The sequence below is a fragment of the Phymastichus coffea genome, unplaced genomic scaffold, assembly GCF_024137745.1.
Source record: "Phymastichus coffea isolate CEN01 unplaced genomic scaffold, Cenicafe_Pcof_1.1 PCOF00031, whole genome shotgun sequence".
Classification (NCBI taxonomy): Eukaryota; Metazoa; Arthropoda; class Insecta; order Hymenoptera; family Eulophidae; genus Phymastichus; species Phymastichus coffea.
The window spans coordinates 2,044,047-2,068,278 of NW_026706842.1; the positions used below are offsets into that span (position 1 = coordinate 2,044,047).

Genomic DNA, 24,232 nt, shown 5'->3' on the forward strand with positions numbered 1-24,232 from the left:
CCTTTTTCGTGGAGTTATATTTTTTGCAATAAGAGTGCAAACTGCAAGTTGGCTCCGGCCACGAGGGAGAGACGGAGAGATAGACAGAGAGAGAGGAAGCACAGTTGTTTGCACGTCCGAGGCTCTCGCAGGTGCACACAGTCAACGTGCGGCGATGGCGGCTAGGCACATCGGCTCTTCAAACTGGAGCTTCGCTAACGAAGCCTCTGCCAGCCGATATGCCGTTCGACACATGTTCTCGTTACGCGCCATTGTTGCAGCTCCGCAGCCGCACACTCTAACTCGCCCATCGACGACTCCCGCGGGATTGTATAAAGCCAGCTACAGCGTAATCCATATCCGTGTTTGTTCATGATTTCCGACCCTCTCTTTTTCTTTTTTTTTTTTTAGCAGCTCGCCGGCTCGCTCTCTTCCTCTATCTCTGGTATCAAACTGCACTGCTTTTTCATCTCTGAATCTTGTTAACAACCTTTCGCTCGTACATTGTTTCCGAATTCGTGAATCTTTTAGCCGCTTCTGAAAAACTATTGTCCCGATGTTTTCTAACTCTGACACATCACAATTCTTTTTACTTTGATCATATTTTACTTCTTCGTTTTTTCTTAATTGGCTCGCACATTTGGCGTATTCAAAATCGAAATTAATTTTCGTTGACTAAGCGAAACGGGAGAGCTTAGGCCGGGGTCCTCTTTACTAATGGAATCACACAACCCGTAAGAGATAAAAGGAAAAGTTCAATAGTCGTGCTAGTGGTGCTCAATCAACGAAAATTCACGTGGAATTTAAACTTTGCAGACCGCGAATTGATATTCGGACGGTATATGGCACAGAAATGGCCAATTCTCACTGGAAAAACCGGGAGAGTGAAAATTCCTAATGAAACTTATCCATTACACCATAGAAACGTCTAATATTAATTTTTTTACTCGTATTTTCTCTCTTGGCAAATAAATTTTTGTTCAATCATTACATGCAATTACACAAAATTGGATGTATTTCCAACAAACCACTTGTTTACCAAACTCTTGGAGGAATATTGCACGTCTATTATTAAGAAGATTTATATTTACCCTGATCTTATGACCTTTGAAATATAGTCCACCCTCGTAGCCAGTCAATAGTCACCCCTGTTTATTGCGTGAGCCGCACTCAACTATACGTAAGCTTTCGTTTGTGTAGCCGACTTATGACAGCTCTGGGCTTTCAATATTTCGGCTGGCATATTGGCTTGATACAATTAGGCGCGCTTATCAACATCGATATTACAGAAAACAACGAACAGAATGATCGTAAAGGTACGCAGTTGGAAATGAACGCCAGTTGTAATGGTATGAAAATAAGGGCAGCAGAAGGAATAGTTTGAAAACAGTTTTTCGTGCAAAAAGAATCGGCCGAGGTACAATTGGAGAAATGGCAGCTGCGGGAGGTGAGTTGTAATTAAATTGCGACGCCTAAGCTACGAAGGACAATGAGGGAAAAAAAGATCTTCAAAAGCGGCAGGCTGGCGCGCTCATCGGTAGAAGAGCGGCGTTAGCCACAAAGAAAGTGCTGCTCTTTGGCGTTGGTGTGTGCAAGGGCGGAGGGGCAGGGGCGAGGGTGGCACGGCACACCTCTTAACGAGTTGACTCGAGCAATTAAGCCGACGCCGGCGCACCAGTCATTTAGCTCAACATAATCAAGCGCGCCAATTCAAAGGGCGCGCTTGGGCCGCTCAAGAAAGAAAATAATAGACGAGTCTCCCTCCTAGCCTCCCGTGTATATAGCACGGCTGTACCTGCGCGTCGCGCGACCGCTCAACAGGGAGCAAAGATTCTCAGCGTAGAGGCAAAGCGCAAAAGGGGACGCAAGCAGCCCGTCGCGTGTCGCTGCACTCGTCAATCGCGAAATCCTCTATTAATTCGATTGCGGCGGAACCGTCTGATCTATTGTGGCGAAAGATCAAAAAAATACGCCAAAGTCAGCAGTCTCAATGCACCAGTTCTCTCTCTCTCTCTCTCTCGCTCTCTCGAGAGCTTACGCGTGTCGACCTAATGCCTACAAGCTCTCTTCTGCGTCGATATACTTATGCGTATACTTGCTTTGCTTCAGTTCCCTTCGCAGCCCTCGCCACTTGCACTGCGCGCTGCTTTACGTCATTTTTTGCGCCCGTACGCGAACACGCGCGTTACAAAAGCTTTTCTTTCTTTTTTGTACGACTTTCTTTTACCTTCGTGGATACTCCAATGCTACACGCATTCTCACCCCTGTATCCTTATAATGAAGCTCTTCACTTATTCAAGTCTCAAAAATTATTTACCACCCGACGCGCCTTCAATTCCCTAATTACAAATTAACAATCGAATGAAATATGTAATGTTTTTTTTTTCGAAAAGAATCATCACGTTACATTGTTTGCGCGATAATACGTAGGGGTTTTTATTTTGGAACGGACGACACTTTAATTTCGAAATAATTCATTTAAAAGGTTTTTTGTGTTCCTCGTCACATTGCCAATGAGAGTGAAAATCCACATTTCATCAAAACTTATCTAGAGAGATCTTGCCTACGCCTATGAATTTAAATATATCGCAACACGCAAAACTAATAATACCGTATTATTTTTCAGAATTTAACGTAAAGAAACTTTTTAAAGTTATTTGTAGTTACTTTTCCACATAAATATATAAATAGCATTTTTCTTTTCTGATACACGCGCATTTGTAATGAATTTTTCCATTCAATTTTGAAGACTACACAGTGTACGAAGAACCGCCGTATACGACCGCAATGTGCATAACAGAGGGTAGTATAACAAAAGGAAGAATCATTGGGCGACTTCAATTTTAAGGACATCGTGAATGTTTGTGCTCGACCCTTGGTAGAGGGTAATAAAAGAACGTTACGCAATGTGACACAGGGGTGAAAGAGAACGACAAGACAGTCGACGGAAAAAGAAAGGACCAGCATAAGATCTCTGTTTGAATGCAGACCTCGACAGTCGTGTGTGTGTGTATATATATATATATATATATATATATATATATATATATATATATATATATATATATATATATATATATATGTGTGTATAAAGAGACGACTCGCAGAGATGAAACCGTCGCGCTCAAGAGGACAAGTTTTTTTTCCTTTGAGTGCTTTGGCACTACTTGTTTAGCTTTGCCCCCTGTCGACGGGCACTTCTTGCTGCTACTTAATTAAGAAGTCTATGCTGTAGGACTCCTGTTATCATCTTAGGCCTTGTCCACAAAAACAGAGATCAACTTATATGTAGCCTTTTTCTGACTTTTATTATTATGTGCTTTTCTGCATTGTGACTGTGCATATATGTATGTGCGCGTGTGTGTGTGTGTACCGAAAAAACTTGCCTTTGACCTTATCCTACACCTTGTCATGAACAACTAACTAAAACTCGATCCTTACATCCAAATACTTTTGGAACAGCTTATTGACAAACTATTATGGTATAAATAATTTGGAAGCTAATTATAATCTCATGTGCAGTATGACTTTTAAAGAAAAAAGTGCTCTTATACGTTTTAAGTAACTGAACTCATACATACGACCAATACTACAAGTAAATACGTGAATTATATCTTGTTTTGGAAAACTTTTCATTGAGGGTGCGCTTTCAATTTAAGAATTTAATGCTATTATAAGGTACTAAAAAATTAGTAATACTTAAACCTAAACCACACCCTCTGCTTTCTTGTGACTTCCAATTTTTATCCATACCGGTATTAAAATCACCTAAAAACTTTGATGTCGATAAAAATAAAATTATTATTTCATAATTTCTTTTATGTTGTTATTTATTCTAAGCTCGAATTTAAATTTTACGTTAGAAAAAAATATGGAAGACCGTATTTACTTTTATTTCTTGCTTGAAATATTGACCATGAGAAACCTTTGTATCTTCAGTTGATTATATTATACATTAATTTTTAATTTTGTGCACTGCTGGTATTGGAAACTCTATAACTAAACTGGAGATCTAGCACAATAAACTATTAGCACTCTCTCTTATGTATTAAATGCTTGTGTGACTAAAAATACTTACCAAGTACTGGAAAAGATCACTGTCAATTGCGTTAATCTTGACATGTAAGCAGTCTACTGTGGAACTATTACAAAGCGTATTTAAAAATAGTTACTTTTAGAAAGTAGTCTGTATTTCTACTATATACCTTATTCAAATGAAGTTTTAAATATTGGATTTAAAACAAGATCATTTAATGAATGACAGAATAAATTTATAACAACATATACAATATAATAAATAAATATATGTTTATCGCTAATGAGAAGAATCATACAATATAATTAATATTATATTGTACTATATAATAAATAAATATATTTTTTTCGTTAATGAGAAGAATCAAGGATATGATAATATGTTGTAAACTTAAAAATCGCAATAAATAATAAATTTTATACAACTATTTGTATTTCAATTCAATTATCTCATGAAGTATTATAATAAAATCATTTTTATTAATAATTGTTTAAGGCACATAGGTCAAATATCATATAAATTGATAAGTTATTATTTTAGTTACAGGAGCCATTACAGTGGCTACTTTTTTTATTGCCTTTTTTTATCATTACATTTTTAAAGTAACGCATAACACTGAAACGTTGCATTCTTCGTTAGTAAAATAGTTATATTTTAATTTAATCAAGATATTTTATGAATTAAAAAAATCTGATTTCACATTCCTAATTAGCGACGCCAAAACCTTTAAGATAGTATATTACATTAAAAATCAAACAGTTGTGTTATTTGCATCATTTAAAAAGTTAATTAATTCTTTATGAATTATATGTATTTCTAACTTCTGAACCCGAAGAAAGAGCTTTATTTGGAGGAAAAGTTATTGACAGACGTAAGTACATGCTTTCCGACAATATCTAATAATGTAAGCGATGGTCTTTCTATTTTTCACTTACATTTAATCTATGAAAAGGTATTTAATAGTATATATGTTAAACAAACCAACTAAGTTTAGCAAATCCGTTATTGGTACAACAAATAGATTTGCCATTGAAAGTACAAGGCTTTCGTCTGCCTAGGTCAGGTAATGGAAAGTAACAACAGATCTGATCGCAGGTGGCTGCCCTAATGATAACACTCATGACTTCTACTAGTTCGGTTTATGTATCGTTGCATGTCAGTCACCACTTTCATGTTCACAAGAATGTATACGCAACAATATTAAACTATCACGTTTTATAGATGTACAATTAAATATTGTGTTAAGGATAGCTTGGATGCAAATATTGAATTTAATTAAAATAAATTTAGATGATTTCTTTAAACTGATATAGAAGTTAAGCTAATTTATTTTTATACAATCATTATTTCTTCTTTTTTTATTTATTCACATTTTCTCCCTCATAAATAATTGTCGAATAGTTTATTTAATAACATTCATACTATGTAGTTATTTTATACAGTGACTGAAGAATGTTTAGTCATTGGTAACATATTTATTGAGATAACTCTTGACCAAATGTATATACTCAGAAAACAAGTCTTCTTGTGATAAGACAGGATTGTCTCAAAATGAAATAACACACTTAAACTAGAAAGATTTATTTTGATTCAAGAGTGTTATTTCTAAATGTAGCATTTACAAGAAAAAATCGATTATAACCCAATTAATTATAGATAAATTGTAACGATACGATTCTTTATGAAATTGTAATAAAGCAAAAAGTTTTATCATAAAAGTCGAGTAAAACATCTCAAACAGATAAAGTGAGGGTACGGCTTAATCTAGAGGACGTATAGGGCACGGAGTACAATTCGTCCACATATCCGATCGGCAGCCTAATTGCATAATTACGAGTTTCGAGAGTGCAGCGTCTCAGATAAAAGAATCGAGCCCTTCTCATAAGGGTCGAAAGCTTTCATCAAATCTTGAAGAGTACACACGGCAGCTGCCAACTAAATTATTCAAGATTCCCTGAGGCCTTTCTAAAGGAATCGATTCCTTGGGCTCAGTCGCAAAAGCACTATTGGTGGTCTTCCACGAGCACTAATTGGAAGGATGAGATTGTTTTTACTTTTTTTTTCAGTTCAACGCACGTGCAATGCTAATCATCTAATTTCCTACGTGACATTATGCATTTCTGTATTATATTATTTTCAATGTGATACAATAACGAATGAATTGTTTTCATTAAAGGAATTCGTAATATGTCAATGGTTGATAATTTTGCAAATGACTTTTTACAAGTTACAATATAAAGTCTCGTCGAGTTAGTTCAAAGATACTTTCATACAAACACACATGAAGATAAGAGCAGCTGATAAATGAACGACAGCTTCTTAGTCTATATCACGCTTATGAGTCAACATTTTAGTGGCATGATTCGAAGTTCTACATGTTAAGTGCGCGGGAAGCGGCTGCAAGTGTAACTCAAAGGTCATGCGTGAATCACCTCTTTCCACTGAAATCACTGTTAATAGATCAATCAACACATGCATAAAATTTGTATACATCCGTAGCAATGCAAATGAAAAGAGTAATACATAGGATGTGCATCGCATATGTTATATACTTGAGGTCTCATTATTAGTCGTTGATATGGTCGAGTTTGTTTTCATCTTAACCATGGGTTTTATGTCGACGCGTCTTTGTGTGCAACTTATTGAAAATAATCCAGATGTTTTAAGTCAAACCTTATTTTTCTATCTGCAAATTTTTTAATTTTCATTTCCAAAGTAAAAAATTTATAGACCAATAATTTATTAAGATTTAATTTATCGATAGTTCATTTATTAATGAAACTATGTTGGTTTAAAGAAGAAACATAGTAAGAAGAAGAAATCTTATCCGAAGTTTAAATACAAATACAAATCTTGAAATATTGCCTTGGTCCAAGATAACTTGCTATCTACCCGAGCTCTATGAAAGACGACCAGATGTTCTTAAAATGCCTAAGGTTTGAAATAAGTCTCTAGTTACCAGCTGGAATTGATCTTTTGTGGTGATGACTAATCTTCTGTATTTCTCATGATTTACCACGTCTCGTTCGAATTACTGTTACAAAACATTTTGAAACGTTGTCAGGAGCTACATTGTTTATGAATACTAGAGTTAATTAGTGCGTTTCGCATGCGTCAACCGTAGTGTATTATTTACAACTTCAATTGATTTATTTCATAACTTGAAAATAAATATCTGTTTTGATTTGATTATTATATCGTTTCTTCTATAGAAAGTAATATTTAAAAAATATACACATTAAACTTTTTACTAAGGGTTAAAAAATCTTTTCAAAGTTTGAATAGATTGTGACGCAGGAGGTTTGTATATAAATATGACGAAGAGATAAAAAGAGTTCTGGCACTAAATAGATCTTCTTTATTCAAATATTCTATTGTCGTTTTTACATGCAAATTAATTATTAAAATTAATCTTAAATTAAAGATATTTTATTAGCCAAACTACGAACGTACATAAGTATGGTACTACCAATCACATAAATCCTAAATTTTCAGCCTTCTTGTATCTTTTCTTTTTTAACGAGATAGCGTTTTTTACTGAGCTGCGCACGCCTTGAACCTTTTTTCAAGCTTTTCGCATAGTTTTTACCTGTATAGTACGAAACATAACTCTCTTTATTTAAAATTATAAGCATAAATAACAACGAAAAACCGTCAACCTATTGCTTTATCAATTTGTGCACGTAAAGAATACGTTTGGAGTCGCGTTCAATTGATAAAAACTTCTCAACTCAACTAAGCGGAGAGTATGAACATTTTGATTAAAACCTTATTGAAGTACTACAAATTTTGTTAAACTAACATAAAAGCCTTTCAATAGCAGCAGTGTTGCTATTTTCTTCAAGAAATTTTAAGAAACTTTGATTTATAAATAGTCCAGCCGTACTAACGAAATTCAAAATCATTCCACGAGAAAGAAATTAATATAAAATTGACAATGATGACATCAAGAAAGTGACCACACTAAATATAGCGCTTAGCTCTTAGAATGCGCGAAAAGTTGACATTTGCCAGATTGAAATAAAAAGAAAAAACCGCAAGCGACTCACGCACGAGGCGAGAAATGAAGTTGGCACGTTTTTGTTCGCGCCGCGACTGTAAGTATGATACTCTCGCAGCGGCGAGAGAAAGTGACAGGTTGGATTGAAAAAGGATGCGCGAGGCCGGCGATCGATCGCAACTCCTTCGCGGGTGTGCGTGGGTACAATGTACACCAATACTTGTGTATATATACACGAGTGCGCAGCTAAGTGAGCGAGAGAGGAAAAGCTATATGGCGAGCGCGCTGAGAAAAGCCGCAACGCAGCGCTCCGTTGCTACTACTGCGTGCGTTGACCTACGCGTATAAAAGCAGCAACGGCCCGCAGAGGGACAATCGAGTGAGCATAGTTTTTCGGAGCGCGTTCTACTCTGGCGCACCACTTTTGCTGCTTCTGCTGCTGTCACCTCGGAATCCGTGTGCTTTATTTGACCTCGATACTGAGCTCGCCAATAGGTTATGTGTCTTGGCTCGAGCTGATTTTACTCTCACCAGGACAATGCATATGCCAATGATTTCTGCTCCAAATTTGGCTTACCAAACGTTCTCGTCGTTTACTACCTTTTGTTCTATTTTATATTTACAAAATTTGCAGGGGTATGTTGAAATACTGTATTTAATTGTCAAGGTAAATAAAGGCACGCAAGCGACATGGAAAAAAGACATTGGGACGGTGATTTATGCTGTATGCATGGTTTGTTTTCGGTATGAGCAATAATAAATACTGCATTATATATTCGTATCGGCACATCTGGCTGAATGGACATTTACATTCAAAACATTAATCCATCGTTATTACACTGTAAAATAAAACATTACTTTTCCGAAAGGAATTTGTCAAAGTTAGAGCTAATTATAATCTCAAACGTATATTTTGAGCATTTGAATTAACGATGAAAGAAACGAACTACTTGCTGAGTCAACAACGATGAGAAAAAAAACAAAGTTCAAAAAATTGGAGCACACTGATAAGGCGCTGACACTTGCAGCCAGGGATACGAAGAGAGAGAGAGAAAGAGAGAGAGAAAGCAGGCGGCTCTAACCTCAATGAAGCAACAGCATCTCCAGCGCGAATGTATAAAAAACATAACAGCCTCTTTCCTGATTCGCATAGATTGAGGCGGAACCGCCCACGACTGAGAGCGCCCATTTCGCCTGTCACTTCGTAAATAATATACTGAAATCAAAACAGAGCAACAGCTCGAGGAGGAAGACCTTCGCGAATACGTACTCGCATACATATCGCGAAACCTGCGCAAGTAGAATGACAGGTAGTCAGACAACTACTTTCTCTCAGTCACACGCACTATGCCAGTGTTTAACTTTCTCGCTTCACTCGGGAAAATGATTTTACAGGCTGTTATCCCCCCAGGAAGTGGTGATTGACAGATGCGCGTGCGGGCCAGCGCCCGAGAACGGATCAACACCTATAACGAGCTGAACTCTTTTCGTCCCTCTTGTCCGCGTACTTGAGATAAGACAGGCGTCAATTAGTGACGCACAAATAACCGAGAAATGGAACAGGCATCCGAAGTGTAATGGGGGTGTGATAACGCACCTTGCCAAGGGACCACTCCTCTTCGCGCGCTGCCCGAGGATCTTGTCGACGACGGCAACGTTGCCGTTCCTGGCTGCTTCGAGCAGCTCCTGGTCCTTGCCCATGGCCCATTGACTGTTGGTTAATGAGCGTGAGTCGTCGCCGAAAACTTGGTTCTTCGGCTGACCTCACTTGGGCCCGTGCTCGCGCACACACTGGCACGGGGGACTTATTTTCGGCTGGCCGTGCGTCCACTTTTACTACGCGATTTACTCGAGAGTTTCATTGATCGCGGCGTGGCCATCTTGTAGCCTGGCTCGACCGAAGCGACACTGCACGCCGGCCAGCGACACTATACCCACCGACTCGCGTTGCGCGTGAGCTCCGGATTCCAAAATCCCGCACCGCCTGTTCTATCTCGCTTGCACTCTTGCCCGTATCTCAGCAGGCCTGCAAGTATTCGCGCTCGTTGCCTAACATTCACTGACTCTCATTCGCGCGCTTGCGAGGGAATTCTCTGCTGCAACCTTTTACATCTCGTCTTCACTCACTCGGATGACTAATTTTATTGCGCGATATCTGAATGCAACGTCTTCCTTTATCTTCATTGATCATATTTTATGAATTTTATTTAAGCACGCCATTATCGTCCCACAGATGTTATTAACCTGATAACGTATGATGTTGTGGCTGCTCTAGATTAATATCAATATTTCAAATTATCTTCTATAATCTCTTCCAAATAAAATGCTATTCGTTAAATATATTTCGGTTCAGCGTTTTCTTAGAATGCAAGTTTTATCAATTTTCATATGTTTATTCAATCTCTTGACTAAACAAAATACTGATACAACTGAAATCGAGACTGAAATATTCGTAAAAAGGATGGCATTATATTTTTACACTCTTATTCATTTATTCGGTAGCAAATAATTTATAGTAAATGTGTCATCGTGTAATAGGAAAGATTGAAATAGAAAATTTTGTGTATGATCATATCAGTGAAAAATTGTTTCCAGGAATGTAAGAGTAATTATAGCTATTTACCGAATCACCCTTCTAACAGGGTTTAATATTTTGATTCGTCATGTTATATCGTTAGCGTACGATGTGGCTTCCTATCTACGGAAGCTACTAATCTGGACGGAAAACTTGTTTCTAAGCTTAATATTCTTGCGTTAAGAGGAGTTGTTGGCTTTTCGACAGCATTTATTTCGGAAAAATATAAACTTATATTTTACATGATACAGCAATTAGGTCAGTCGCCAATATATCTATGATTTAAACATAACAAGTCAATAGATATATTCTCTGAAATAGATATTTGCAAAGAAATATTTGCATTTATATTATTAGCTTTGTATATTATACATTAGCTACTCAAAATCATGAATAAATTTACTGTAATATACTTTTAATTTTGATACGTATTGTATTGGTGATGAAAACTATCTATGTTAAAATCGTTTAATTAAAAATCATCATATTGTATCATTTGAATTAATAATGAAATTCGAACTTTTCGTTTCAGTATGAAATCAGTTTTAAATCATATACTAAACAGTCCAAATTCTAGCCTTTCAGAGTAACATTTTTAATCTGAGATAGTCACTCAGAATCGATTATGCCTTGATCAAATCATTTACAGAAGAATTTTAAACGATTCTTTATGCATTTCAACTAACAAGTGGAGATAGGATAAATATAATAATAATATATAACTCAATGCGCATGTAGTATCAATATATAGATAATATTAATAAAAGAGCTCTGTTATTCCAAGTTTAACTAAATACAATATTCCAATTTTCGGTTTTTATTTATTCGTTTATAATCAAAAGCTCATTATAATTCATACTACAAAACAATTTCAATTCTTATTACATTCTACAATTTAATTACCTTTGATTCATTTAATAATATTATCATTTGATTAAATGTAAGCTGTGAATTCATTAATAACTCTTTAGGCGTACCTAGTAGATTGACGAATAAGTTGAGTAAAGCTAAAGAGAAAGCAATTATAGGATTCTTTTTATCACTCGCGCGCGTAATCGACAGATAAGCTTGCGCAGCCGCAGAAGTCGCGTACAGTAGGGTGCGAAGGCCTTGGCACTGCAGTTATGTTTGTCTGCACCGTGATTTCGTTAGTGATAGGTTGACTGTAGGTTAAGAGCTAAATAAATAATGACTACAGAGATGTTTCAGCATACATGGAGGTTTTCTTTTTTCTTATTTTTCTTATTTTTCATTAACTGTGCTACGATTGAACTTCCTAAGTCTGTAAATCAAGTGACAGGTATGTGCATAACCTCTAAAAGATCGACATTTTGTTTTGTTTACATTTTTTCATATTACTTATACTTGTATCAAATGAAAACTATAATTCACAAATTGCTCACCAAGACTTGTTATGACTTCTTTAGTTGATTGATTTATGTTACAAGTCAAGAATGTTTTGATGAATTATTTATTTCAAATAATAACTACAGATTATTTTATTCCTTCTTTAGACTACATAATAATACATGACATTTTTTTGCAACTAGTCTGTGAAACAAGCTTACAATTCTGAAATTTCATTTTTGGCAAATCTTACAATATATTATATTTATACTAAGAATTATTTGATTGATTTAAAAACATTAAAAATATGATAAATAAAATATCAATAACTTGTATTCATCTCTTTAGATGGTGGCATAATTGAATTATCATTAAGCAATTACAATAAGTCTATTAAAGAAGATCAGGCTTTTATCCAATTAGTTAATATAGATAAAAGCACAAATCTTGCAATAAATGTTAATGACATACCTATTGGAGTGACATTTATTATTATTCAAGCTCATGCTCATTTGTATAATATATCAATGTCGTATGCTAAAACAACTGTTAATGATGTACCTGGAAAATCTATAACTGGCACAAACATAGGACTTTTTGTTGAAACGACTGATAGCCGTAGTACATCAGTTTATGTTACAAATGGAAATAATTTTCAAGTTGATAGTCTCATAGCTGTTGTAGCATATACAAATGATGGTAAGTTAATTGCTACTATATAAGTATTAAGTAGACTGTAATTTTGTTTAGTAATAACATTTAAATTTATATAACACATGATAGTTTTGGAAAAATTATAATATATGAATTATAGTAAGTTATATTGCAACTATATAAATATCATTTGTAATATCTCGTACCAATCATAAATTTTATTTCTTTATATGTTTAGTATAATTAGTTTTTTATTCAAGTTGAAAGAAATTACAGCCATATACATTAACAAAATTTTTGCAAAATATTTACATATAGTTTAGAAAAAAATTAATAAACAATAATAGAATAGTTTGTTAGGAAGTAAATATTTAATGGTATAAGAGGAAAGTCTATTATCAGGAATCATTATTAAATTTTATTTATTAATATTTATAACAAATTTCTATATTTATGATATAATTGAAAACTTAAGATTTTAAGCTTGATTTAATAACTTTTCTCTTGTTGTATCATAATTAATGGCGTTATTTTCTATGAGAATTAATTTTTTTTTATTTAGAAGAGTAATGTAGAAACCTTGCATATATGTTAATTATGTATAATAGAAATATTAAACACTCTAATTTAATAAATTAATCATTTTCATGTAATAATCGAATGAATGAAATAATGTAATAACGTTGCAGCACCTTATTCTGGTGGTTGCAATATGGAGTTCGAAATCGAAAAATCGCCATTCCAAAAGTTGATCTATAGTAAAGCGACAGTAACTGTCGATGCACAACCGGCCTCAGTGCCGAAAATTGGGAATGTTCAACCGATATGCGAAAAATATCCATTGCAGCATGACGCTTACCGCATGTATTTACCAGAGCAAGATTTTAGTAATGAAACTTACTTTTTGGCAATAGCTAACATGCTTACTGTTCGAGATATTCAAAAAAATGCAGATCCTGTAAGTGTTTATTTTTTTTAAATACATACAACATGGTGAATGGAACATAAATATTATCAATATTTTTTAAAAAAGATACCAGCTTCTTTATTCGGATCAGCAATGAGACGAGTTTACAGTTTGTACTCCGGAACCGGATCAGTTTATGGTATGATTGCGCATTTTGCTAATCGGTCTTCCGCTTATGTTCCGATTACTACGTACGGTTGCGACCCATCTTCAGGTTCTCCTTCCTGCTCTCACTTAAGTATGGCTTTTATTCGAAATAAATATATAAATTGAGCAAATATATACTTTCTAAAATCTGTTTTAAATTTGGTCTTTAATTTTTTTAGCAACTTCCTTCGAGAAAGTTTTGTGCGCTATAACATTTTTCATTGGAATGTTTGTAGCCATGCGCGGACAGTATTTTTTCAAAATATCCATGTTTTTATTAGGAATGGTCACAGGTGGCTATATCGGTTGGACGATAGGAGTTAGTATCGGGACCTTTGATGTTACAGGTAAATATTATAGTTTTATAGTCAGAGTTCATTTCTTTACTCGTTTTATGTTTTAGGATTAATGTTGATAGCTATATTTATTAGTATTATAACTAGCCTGATCTGGCTACTTCTTTGGATGACCCTCAGCAGTCCAATCCCGTCATTAATTTTTTCTGGCCTGAGCCTTGGGTCACTGCTATTTTTCATCTTCTACTTTTCCGTTCCAGGTACAGAGCGACTTCTCAGTTACGTTTCAGACACACATACATATATATACAGACACTCTATCATCATAAACGAAATTTACAAAATCGTCTTCTCTTATGAATGGAAACAGGGAAACAGGAGAGTTGGAGTCGGAGAGGTTGTTGCAAATTATAAGAAAATAATGAAAGCCAGCTTAAAATGCGGCTGAGCCGCATGGGGGAGCTTGGTAGCCTTTTGCGCAGCCCCGAACTTAGTATCAGACTTTAGCGGGAAGGGATAATGCTCGCGGGTGCGCACAGTCGGCAATTGGCGGCGGTATGGTCGGTCCCCCCGTAGCCTCTATCAATGTTGTTCGCTCATGTAGAAACTTCGTTCGCCGGATCTCTCCCCCTCCCTCACTTATCCCCTCTTTCGCTGCCTCTCCCGCCTTTCTCACCATAATGTCGCACGCGCGTACACTATCTTTGCTCGAGCCGTCACCCTCGCAAAACTTCGTGTTTCCCCCGCGCGTACGTGCACGTATGTACGAGAAATGCTCGAGCTAGAATGCTTAGAATCCTAGGGAACGTTAGCTTACTTTCTCTCTTTTCCTAGCCCTAACCAGCTCGCGTGGGACTCGCATGTACCTAATTGTGTCGCAATATTTATTTAGTGCTGAACATATTTGGATTATACGCTCCAACTGCGCGCAAACGAGGGATTGTACGTTACGTAAAAATATGGCTAATCTGTTAGCGTGTCCGAACAATTGCATTTATTTTACTAACTTTTTAAAAAGAAAATATTACAGTAATTTGATTTTTTGTGTTTTTCGTACATCTTAGAGAAAAATTTGTTACAGCCGGAGCGCTGTACTTGGAGGTAGACGCATACTTCTGGCTTCTCTACACGACTACCATCATCGTTGTTATATTGACTTTCAGTGTAATTCCTCTTACTGGAAATATTTTATGTTTTACGGTACTTGGTGCTTATGCCTCAGTGCTCTCTATTGATTATTATAGCAATTCCAATCTCAAATATATACTTGTGAACAGTATACGACGTATCACTGTTGACAATTTCAAAGTAGCCGTCATAGATCCACCGTGCCAGGATAAAGGTAAGACGAGTTAACGCTATTTCTATATTTAATTTTTAATTCAACTTAAATATATATCATAAAATAACTAATATGGTTTCAGATATTTTACTCGTTATTTTCTGGGTATTTCTTGTAATTCTGGGTCTTTATAAACAATGTGCAACCAATTGGAATCGTACTCCATTTCCGCCGTCTATATCCCACTTAGTTCATGATACGGAAAGAACATCACTGTTGCCGCCCTCAAGATATCAACAAAAGTACGGCTCGTCGAATCGAAATAATCGACGACAGTCATACTTGCAGATATTTTCAGACTGATGAATCAAAGTCAATGCATAAATTACCAAAAATTAGAGGAAATTGTCAATTTTCCTTCGACACGGGTGATATTTTTCAACTTATTGTAGTTGTAACAAGATTATATTTTTGTTTTACAAAACCCTATCAATTTATTCTCATTTAGCTTATTTAAAAATTATTCAGTGAATGTTATAACTATCCAAAAGTAATTTTCAACTAGAGCTTTGAAAATAGATTGTAAAGTATTGTTGATTAACCGAAATGTTTATCAAATATTTTTTTGAAAAATTTATTATAAAAATACTTTTCCTATTTTTCCTATATAATATTTTTGTATTTTTGAAGTTAATTGTTTATTTTCTTATTAATATAAGACCAATAATAAACTATTTCTTAAAAATATTATATTGATAATTTACCTAAAAGTATCTTTGATACTAAAGTCCATAAACATACTTATTGAATAGTATTACATAGAAGTAATAATGTTTCTTCTTATTTTAAAAATATTTTCTTTAGTTAAATAATTTGATAGAATGAATATCCTAGGAAATTTGTCACTAAAGTGGAATCGATAAGTATGGGGTTAAGAAAGAATACTTGCGTCCGTGAGAAAATTTCAATAACGTTTATTTCAATCCAATTTTTTTATCGTCATTCGTCTTAACATAAATTATTATTACAATGATTCAATGATTATCCAAGCACTTATCCATTCATTCAAAATACACAGGCGTCCATACAAATTATAATATCTTTTCGTATAATGTTCTGTCATGGAATGAAATCTCCGCCATTTTATTGAAACGATATAACACATTCATCGAATTATGACATCTAACAATGGATTTCGTCCTCTAAATGTGGCTACTTACAATCTTAAGAGGTAATCACAGCAACAATATTATTCTCATTATTCACAACACTTACATTGGATTACTGCCGCGATATAGTTATATGTATTCTTTTTTCATGTGTATTTTAAATATTTTCATTAATTAGTTTTGCTTATACTTGTACACAATAGATTTCATGTAATTATTTCTATTACAATGATGAGAAATAGGTACCAGAACGTTAAATTGCGTCCTGAACGCATGGCTGAGCGCCTCTTATATATGACTGTGCAACGTAACATTATACTACGCTACATCGAATAAAATTTAAGATTATCAAATATTTTATACTATGTACAATATTTTTCCCTGTCAAACATCTTTATTCGCAAATAAAATTGAAATATTTCTATAATGTACATTTCTTTCGTATCAACAAATTCAATTTTTCATTATTCATTTCATTTCAATCGTATGATGATCAATCAAATATACGTATTCGTCAAACACAATGACTGTTTCAATTACTTTTGTAGAAATTTTCATCAGCAAAGCATCGTGAGATCAAAGCGATCGATGCCAAGAATTTAAAAGCAATATCACGATATTCATAATGGATTAATGGTCAGCAGAATACAGAACAGAACTGTTTAGCTTGCAAAAACAGTTACTAATCACAATAATATACAAATGTTACATAAAAAAGAGTATTAACCAATGGGAGTATCAGGTAAATAAATAGTATTTATTTCCATAGTGTCTAATTGAAACGAATCGTCAAAACATAACAAAAACCATTAATTGTGTGGGTCTATATTTTCTAATTTTGAAATACATGTAGCAACAGTTCATTGACTTATTAAAAATATTGGCATCGCTCTGTAATATTTTGAATATTGTTAGATTTGAAATGATAGTTTTACATCAGACTTTTTCAAGTTCAATATGTATTAGCTCATTCTCATTGCATAACACTTTAATCATTGTAAAAAAACCACTCTTAATTCAATTAATGCAATAATTGTCACTTTCCGTACATTATTTGTGCTTTGCCATTAAATGAGCTGGCTTTTTTTCAAGTTTTGATTCTTGTTTGAATGCTTATATGTATATGATAGCGAACACTATTGCATTCAATGGGCTTATACAGATCTATTGAGATTTGATATTATTATATGTTAAAGCTTGATTCAATTATCAGTAATACACATCGATAGTGATTACTTATAATTTGCAATGTAATAATGGATAATTACTGTTTTTATGCATCCTAGAGAATCCTAGGCATTAATTATTAAATGCATATTGCTACTTTTATTACATGACTGACTTTATGGAGAAGTGGCATTACACTGTCATTGTAATCAAGACAACGTTAATTAAAAGCTCCAAATAAGAGAAGGACTCTGCCATTATTTTCATTTTTTCTTAAAATTATAAGCTATTTACCAAATCATCATTCAAATTTTTCCAAAAAACAGAACTTTGATTTTGAATTCGCACTAATAGGCTGATAATTTTTGTTATTATGGAGCTCTTCTTCAGCTGCTTCGATAGATAATGGAGGCGAAATAGTTGTGTAAGTTTTGTATATTGAATAGTGGGTTAAAATGGTTACTGGTCTTATTAAAATCCTTTGGAATGTTTAATGGGTATTGGTGATTGGAATCTATAATCTGCTTGTTGTTGAGTGCATGCATTTACTTACTAATTTGCGTCACTTGGGCATTTTATGAATAAACATCGACTGCTGCAAGCGCACAGGGCAACAGGTTTATAATGACTGCTGTGATGTGTATTTTATGTAGATGTATAGTTGCAGTTTGTTAAACTCCATTATTCCGAGCTATTTTTTTGACTTTTTTCGTTCTACGTCTATTCTCAATTGTTATTTACATATTTCAAACATTTTTTCCAAATTATTTTCTAATATACAAGATAATTTAACCAATAGTATTTTACACGACTTTTTGTACACGACAATAAACAAAGGATAGTGCTTCAAACGTAATAAAAGATGTCAGTGAGTCGTCAAGACACTTTGGCATATATTTGATCGATGCCCCTCTTTCTCTTAATTAGCTGCAATTCCGTCGCGCAATTGTGCCTTCAGTTCCGTCATTATTTCGTGCAACTATTTGCGAGGTGCCTAAGCACAAATTGAAAAGAAAGTGCCGACGCCGTGTAAAAATGCGCAAATTGAGGAGCGACGTGGAAATGATAGAAGGCGAATTGAATTCCCGTTAGACGTTCTTTCGACAGCTCACGCTGTCACGCTGGACTGCGCGAAGGAGAAAGTATATTTATGGTCTCGCCTTCGACAGGAGCGCGCGAGCAATGGACGTCGCATCTCGTTAATCGACAATTGCGAATGACGTTTGTCGATGGGAAAGCGAAAAGCTGTGGTGCGAGCGGCGACACCGGCGGCTGTCGTTGACGGGCGAAAACAAGCGAGAGGCGCGCGTACACAGGCGCGGCGAGCAAGTGGAACATGCGCGTATGCGGTGCGCCGCCATGTCTTCGGGTCTAAGCGCGATGGCCGCTCGCTCGAGCGAAGAAAGCCCGCGGCACCCTCGGCATCGCCCGAAATATTCCCTCCTCCGACGGGCGATTAGCATCTCGCTGCCAGAGGGGCCGAGCGCGGCGAGCGCTCTGTGTTCGTGTGTACGCGCGCTGCTGCTCTCCGCCAGACAGACATCGCGCAGAGCTCCCCTCGCGCGCATCGATCTCCGCGGCGAGCGGTTGGAGCTCGCGCTCGCCACCGCGACTCGTCGACGCGCTCTCGTCTTCCTCGTTTATCCATCGCGTTGCCTGGCTGTATCCCGCGCGTGGCTGCGCTGCGCTTCGCCCGGCCGAGGGAAGAAGGGCGCATTCGCAATTCTGTTTCACGCCTCATCGCGACTCGCTGTCGCGGCGCGCTATATACGCACGCGCACTGTACTTGGGGAACGTGCACGCGCGCGGCCCGGCAGATCAAAACCAGCTTTCACACGAAGAAACGGAGTTTCAAAGAGAGTTTGATTGGCTTGCAATTTGATTGTTCGCGTTTTCTTGAATTATCTACTAGTTCTTGGAGCGAGACCTAGTCATACTTACGCTCAGCGCTTTGACGGAAAGAGACTCGTTTGTCAAATTTTCGCCTTTGGCATTTGGCTTATCCAAGTACTTTTATATTGACAAAACGTCATTGTAAAACTGTGTACGTGCGTGTTGTTGCAAATAAAAATTGTAAGAAAATATACAGTTGAAAATAAAACATGTTCTTTATTTTTTGCTTGCGTACATAACAACATATATTTGAAGGTATGTTTGTACATCGAATGCTTAAACGACAATGAAGATAAATAAAATTAATTACGCAGTGAAATGAAACAGTAAAGTAAGCTAATGCATACGTATAATAGAGTCCGATTATTTACATGATTTTGGCACATGTCAGCATATGGTTGAAGGTCGCACGTTCAGATATATATCGCGTATACATGCACTATAGTACTCGTAAAGTAGAGAAAGAGGGACCATACATACATATACCGTTATGCCTATTGCCATTGCAACTAATAAAAATCAATGAACGCAGCGACATATCAAATTATTACGCGGAGGTAACAGTTTAATCGCACTAGCGTGTCTCGCGCTCGTTATAGTCCTATGGGGTGGATAATCCTAGGCTAGCCTATCGGTGTGTCGCTAAAAATGTACAAAAGAAGAGCGAAAGAGATAGCGAGAGAATGCCAAACGACTCGTCGGCTCGTCACGACGCGCCAAGTCGAGCTCAGGCGCGAATACAGAGAGCAGCCGAGACAGCCGAGGAGAAGGGAGATGATAGAAGAAGCGCGTGTACGTGGAGACGGCGGAGAAAGGCTTGATCACAGTGAAGCGCTGCTCGCAACCCTGCCGCGTGATCCGGGCCCGATAGAGGATCTAGGTTGTTGTTCATGTGTGCAGGTGACTCACCGCGCGCGCGCTTTCGCACAGCCGGCATCTTCGCCAATTATGCATCCGAGCGATCGTGCAGTCATGGCGCTCACTCGCTGGCGTCCGAGTGCTGGAGCGAGCTGGTGGTCGAGGTGTTGCTGGCAGTCAATTGCTGAATTTGCTGCTGCTGCTGCTGCTGGGATCTGGAAGGCGACGAGGGGCTCGTCGCCGACGGGCTCTCCTGGCCAACGAGCAGACTCGCGGCAGGGAACCCGAAAAGCTGTGATCACTGCAGTCGCGGCCAGTAGTTGCCCGTCAGGTCGGGCGTCTGCGACGGGATCTGCACCGGCACCGACACACCTGCCGATATCACACCTGCAATCAGAAACAAAGGCGCGTGCCGTCTTTCATACAATGTCTCAACTCTGCGAGAATGGCGCTGCGATTGATTAGTGAGCGCGAAGCTCGCGACAATTGAAGCGAGACGGGATTCGCGTGTCGCGCGCTCGCTCCGAATGACTCGACCTTGCTCGCGAGTCGAATCGAGTGAAGTCGAGCGAGGTGGTAGCGCGGGCGTATTTAATTCCGTCACTCTCTTCTCTGGCTCACCTCCTCGTCTTATTCAATTCTCGTCGCTGCATTACTCTCCAGCTCTCGAGCTGTCGGCCTAACGAGCTGCCGAAAGTTTCGCTCGTGTAAAGCGATTATGATGGGTTAAAGCTCGCTATAGTGTTTAAGAAAGAGACCTGCCAGACAGCTCTGCCTGCCTCCCTCTCATCCTTCTCTCTCGCGCACACTCTCTCTACGAGGGAGAAATAGACTGTGAGAGAGTGCGATCTCGTTTCGCGCTTCGCCTTTGTGCTAAACTCGCTCATCCTCTTATTTACGTGCGGCTCGATTCGAGCACCCAAGCTCCCCCCCCCCCCCCCCCCCCCCCCACCGCTCTCCAATTCGCCGACGAGCTCGAGAGTGAACGTCGATTCAATTATCCACTCTCGGAGCAACGCCAGGCAGGAGCCTAGCTCCGTTCGCGTTTTATTAATAACATGTAAATATACCCTCCTCTTTTCAACGCCCAGACTTTTGTTGCGAAATATCTATCCACGCCCGAAATTGAAAGTACCTTGAATCGCATGTGCGTTAAAATGAAGAGGGAAAAAAATGTTGCAGGGGCCCCGACTGAATTTCAATAAAGCACAGTGATGTTTGCACGCCGGCGTACAGAAGTGCAAACAACGTATGGAGCGACAGTTCTGCGCAGCATTTCCAAATATTTCATCGCACATACGCTACGGCTAGCGCGCGCATATTCCAGCGCGATTTTCGAAAAAATGTAATTTCAACACGGGAACGCGGAAATGCTGCAACAACCGAGCTGTTTTCAGGCGCGAGAAACGTTTTCCATATATTAAAAAGGGGAGGGGGGAGGAAAAGTAACGCGAAATATGACATCGCCACGAGGTGGTACCGCGTGTATATATATATATATATATATACATACATACATACATACATACATACATACATATATATATATATATATATATATATATATATATATATATATATATATATATATATATATATATATATAATACACAGTACACTGGGGTGTTGCGTATGGATAGGTCTGTATAAAGGCAATAACGAAACGAGGAGAGTGCGAGTTAGCGAGTTAGCGCGCGCCCGAGATAGAGCGACAGAGAGAGAGAGAGAGAGAGAGAGAGAGAGGACAGCGCCATAACGCAATGGCGCGCACAATGAGGTATACACGAGGCGCGCTTTCTCCCTCCCGGGCTGGGTCAGGCTGGCGTATTTCCTCCCCTTTGGCTTCGCACGTTATTGAGCGCTCGCCCAGCCGAGACCCAACCCATCCACAGAGACAGAGACGGACGAGGCAAGATTCAATGTCGACCGAGCGACCGAGTGTAGCGAGAAAAGGGACGCGCTCGGATAACTGTACTCTTTATCTCTTCCTCTCTGCGCTACACGCGACGACCCGAGCAACGCGCGAGAGAATAAAAAATGAAGCGCGCGACGACTCGATGTGCCGTGAGTGAGAATGCAGAAAATGGAAAATTCAGTGAGCGCACGCGCCTAGAGAGAAGGGGGGGCGGGGGGAGGAAACCGCCGAACATTCTGCGCATCCCTCTCTTTTTATTTGTTTCTTGCCCACGCAGCCTCCTGCGTTCCATCGATTCTTCGATTCGGCTCACGGCACCACGCGAGATTTGTTTGAAAATCCTTTTACCCTCCCCGTCACTACCCCCTCCCTCCCTCCCTCCCGCATTCGCCTTCTCCGCGCACTCGCGTAGATTACCAAACTGCCCTTTCTCCTCTCTTCCACGCTCCGTGCTCGCGCTAATCCCTCGAGCTTGTTTTTCACATTTTGCCTCCTCGCCCCTCTCAACGCGCGGCACGCACCCATACAGTTCGAAGAGAAAAGCAGCCTTTCAAGGCAGCCCGTTTATTTTGCGCTCACCAAGAGCTCGCTGCGAAAAATCTTCTCCTTCTTGTACCGCCATATCGCGCTATTGAACTACGATAGATTTCTGCCGAGAGAAAGAGAGTGAGAGGGAGGGCCGCTTTATTGCGATGTGCCCTGGAAATATGGCTGCTGAGCTTGCTTCTCGTCACGTACATTTTTTTGCCTCGCGAGCGCGAGATATTTTATAGTGATTCTTTTATCCGGGTTTCCACTATTGTCAAAAATATTTTTAAATGACACAAAGTTTTTATAATACATGTAATAGAAAAAACCTCTTCTAGTTATTTTCATTCTCGCGCAGAATTAAACTTATCGCCATGCTGAACGGCAACTTATCTGCTAAAATAAATAGCTTGCAGCAAAAACGACATAAGCGCAAGATAAAAGTAAACCAAGTGCTAATTGAATGCAGCATTAGAAGGCAAAAGAATGTGTTGCATCTGTTATCTAATTCAATTAGTTGCGACGCCGATTAGCGCATGCAAACCACGTATACAGTGCACCGGTGAAGTATTGGTTTTTGCACGGCAGTCTATACGGCTTTTACTCTCTCTTCCTTGCTGCCGTCCTCCTCTCATTAATCTATTTATTCGCCTTTCCGTTTGGCCTCTGTTCCTACACTTGAGGCAGCGCGGCGCAGCGCTGCATTTGCGATCGTCGCTTGATAATGGCCCACCTGTTTTGCAACAGCAGCCAGCGCCACTGCGCCGTTAACTCAAACGTAAGCCCACGGCGAATTCGCGGGCGCGCAGAAATGGAATAATGCAGAGCGTCGAGGGCAGAAAGCACGGGGGACGATTTGCGCGTGCACTCGTAATGGCATCGGGCTGCAGCCGTGCAAACCTGCCTACATGCGCGTACTTGCCTGAAAAGCCAGCCTCTCGCGATTCATCAGGCGCGGCTCATTTGTGCCCCACGCGCTTTTTTTCTCTGTTTCTATTCCGCTCTCGACGATTGACGAGCATTGTTCGCGAGAACGGTTCTTGCTATGGTTTTTATGCGTACGCTACATAAAAAAAAAAAAAAACTACGATGCCCGGTGGCTTTTGTGAGCGCTGCGCGTATTTCCTGCGGTATGGCAACTCTCGTGCGCCATTCAAGAGCTTTCGGCTTGGTTTTGTGCCAAGCCCATTCGAGGATTTATACGTATAACGCTGTAAATTTGGAATCGACGTTTTCTCGCTAATGGCGACACGCAGTTTTAAAACTCTAATTGAGATGGGCTATGACGCTAATGTGTTCATTGAAATCCATTAGCGACGACTGCACGCGTTTGTTTGATCGATTCAGAAAATGGTAAAATAGGCGTACCGATGTCATTGGAAACCATTGATATCCGCATACAGCCAAATGCTCACGAAA

The 24,232-nt window shown here is 38.2% G+C and overlaps 3 protein-coding genes across 6 annotated transcripts in view; 1 reads left to right on the forward strand and 2 right to left on the reverse strand.

The window, feature by feature from the left end:
• Positions 1-10,053, reverse strand: part of LOC131663233 (ankyrin repeat and SAM domain-containing protein 1A-like) — a 49,460-nt gene extending 39,407 nt beyond the window's left edge. The window contains exon 1 of the mRNA XM_058933507.1: positions 9,613-10,053. Within this exon, the coding sequence (XP_058789490.1) occupies positions 9,613-9,716 (104 nt within the window). The 5' untranslated portion in view covers positions 9,717-10,053. The remainder of the gene's footprint in view (positions 1-9,612) is intronic.
• Positions 10,054-11,707: 1,654 nt separating this feature from the next.
• On the forward strand, positions 11,708-15,986 carry LOC131663174 (transmembrane 7 superfamily member 3-like). Its single transcript, XM_058933366.1, has 8 exons — positions 11,708-11,890; positions 12,286-12,636; positions 13,281-13,549; positions 13,625-13,796; positions 13,885-14,052; positions 14,109-14,261; positions 15,083-15,343; positions 15,426-15,986. The coding sequence occupies exons 1-8, from the start codon at positions 11,779-11,781 to the stop codon at positions 15,644-15,646; spliced, it is 1,707 nt and encodes a 568-aa protein (XP_058789349.1). The 5' UTR covers positions 11,708-11,778; the 3' UTR covers positions 15,647-15,986.
• Positions 15,987-16,183: 197 nt separating this feature from the next.
• LOC131663158 (paired box protein Pax-6-like) overlaps positions 16,184-24,232 on the reverse strand; it is a 31,301-nt gene continuing 23,252 nt past the window's right edge. For all 4 annotated transcript variants that reach the window (XM_058933331.1, XM_058933332.1, XM_058933330.1 and 1 more), the window contains one exon: positions 16,184-20,757. In XM_058933331.1, coding sequence (XP_058789314.1) covers positions 20,669-20,757 — 89 coding nt within the window. In that variant the 3' untranslated portion in view covers positions 16,184-20,668. The remainder of the gene's footprint in view (positions 20,758-24,232) is intronic.

Excerpts from the sequence above, each read along its gene's own strand:
- LOC131663174 (XM_058933366.1), top strand. The coding sequence starts at position 11,779 with ATGACTACAGAGATGTTTCAGCATACATGGAGGTTTTCTTTTTTCTTA. Across the intron at positions 12,637-13,280 it reads TGTAGCATATACAAATGATG|CACCTTATTCTGGTGGTTGC; the intron begins GTAAGTTAATTG and ends ATAACGTTGCAG. Across the intron at positions 14,262-15,082 it reads CTTCTACTTTTCCGTTCCAG|CCGGAGCGCTGTACTTGGAG; the intron begins GTACAGAGCGAC and ends AATTTGTTACAG.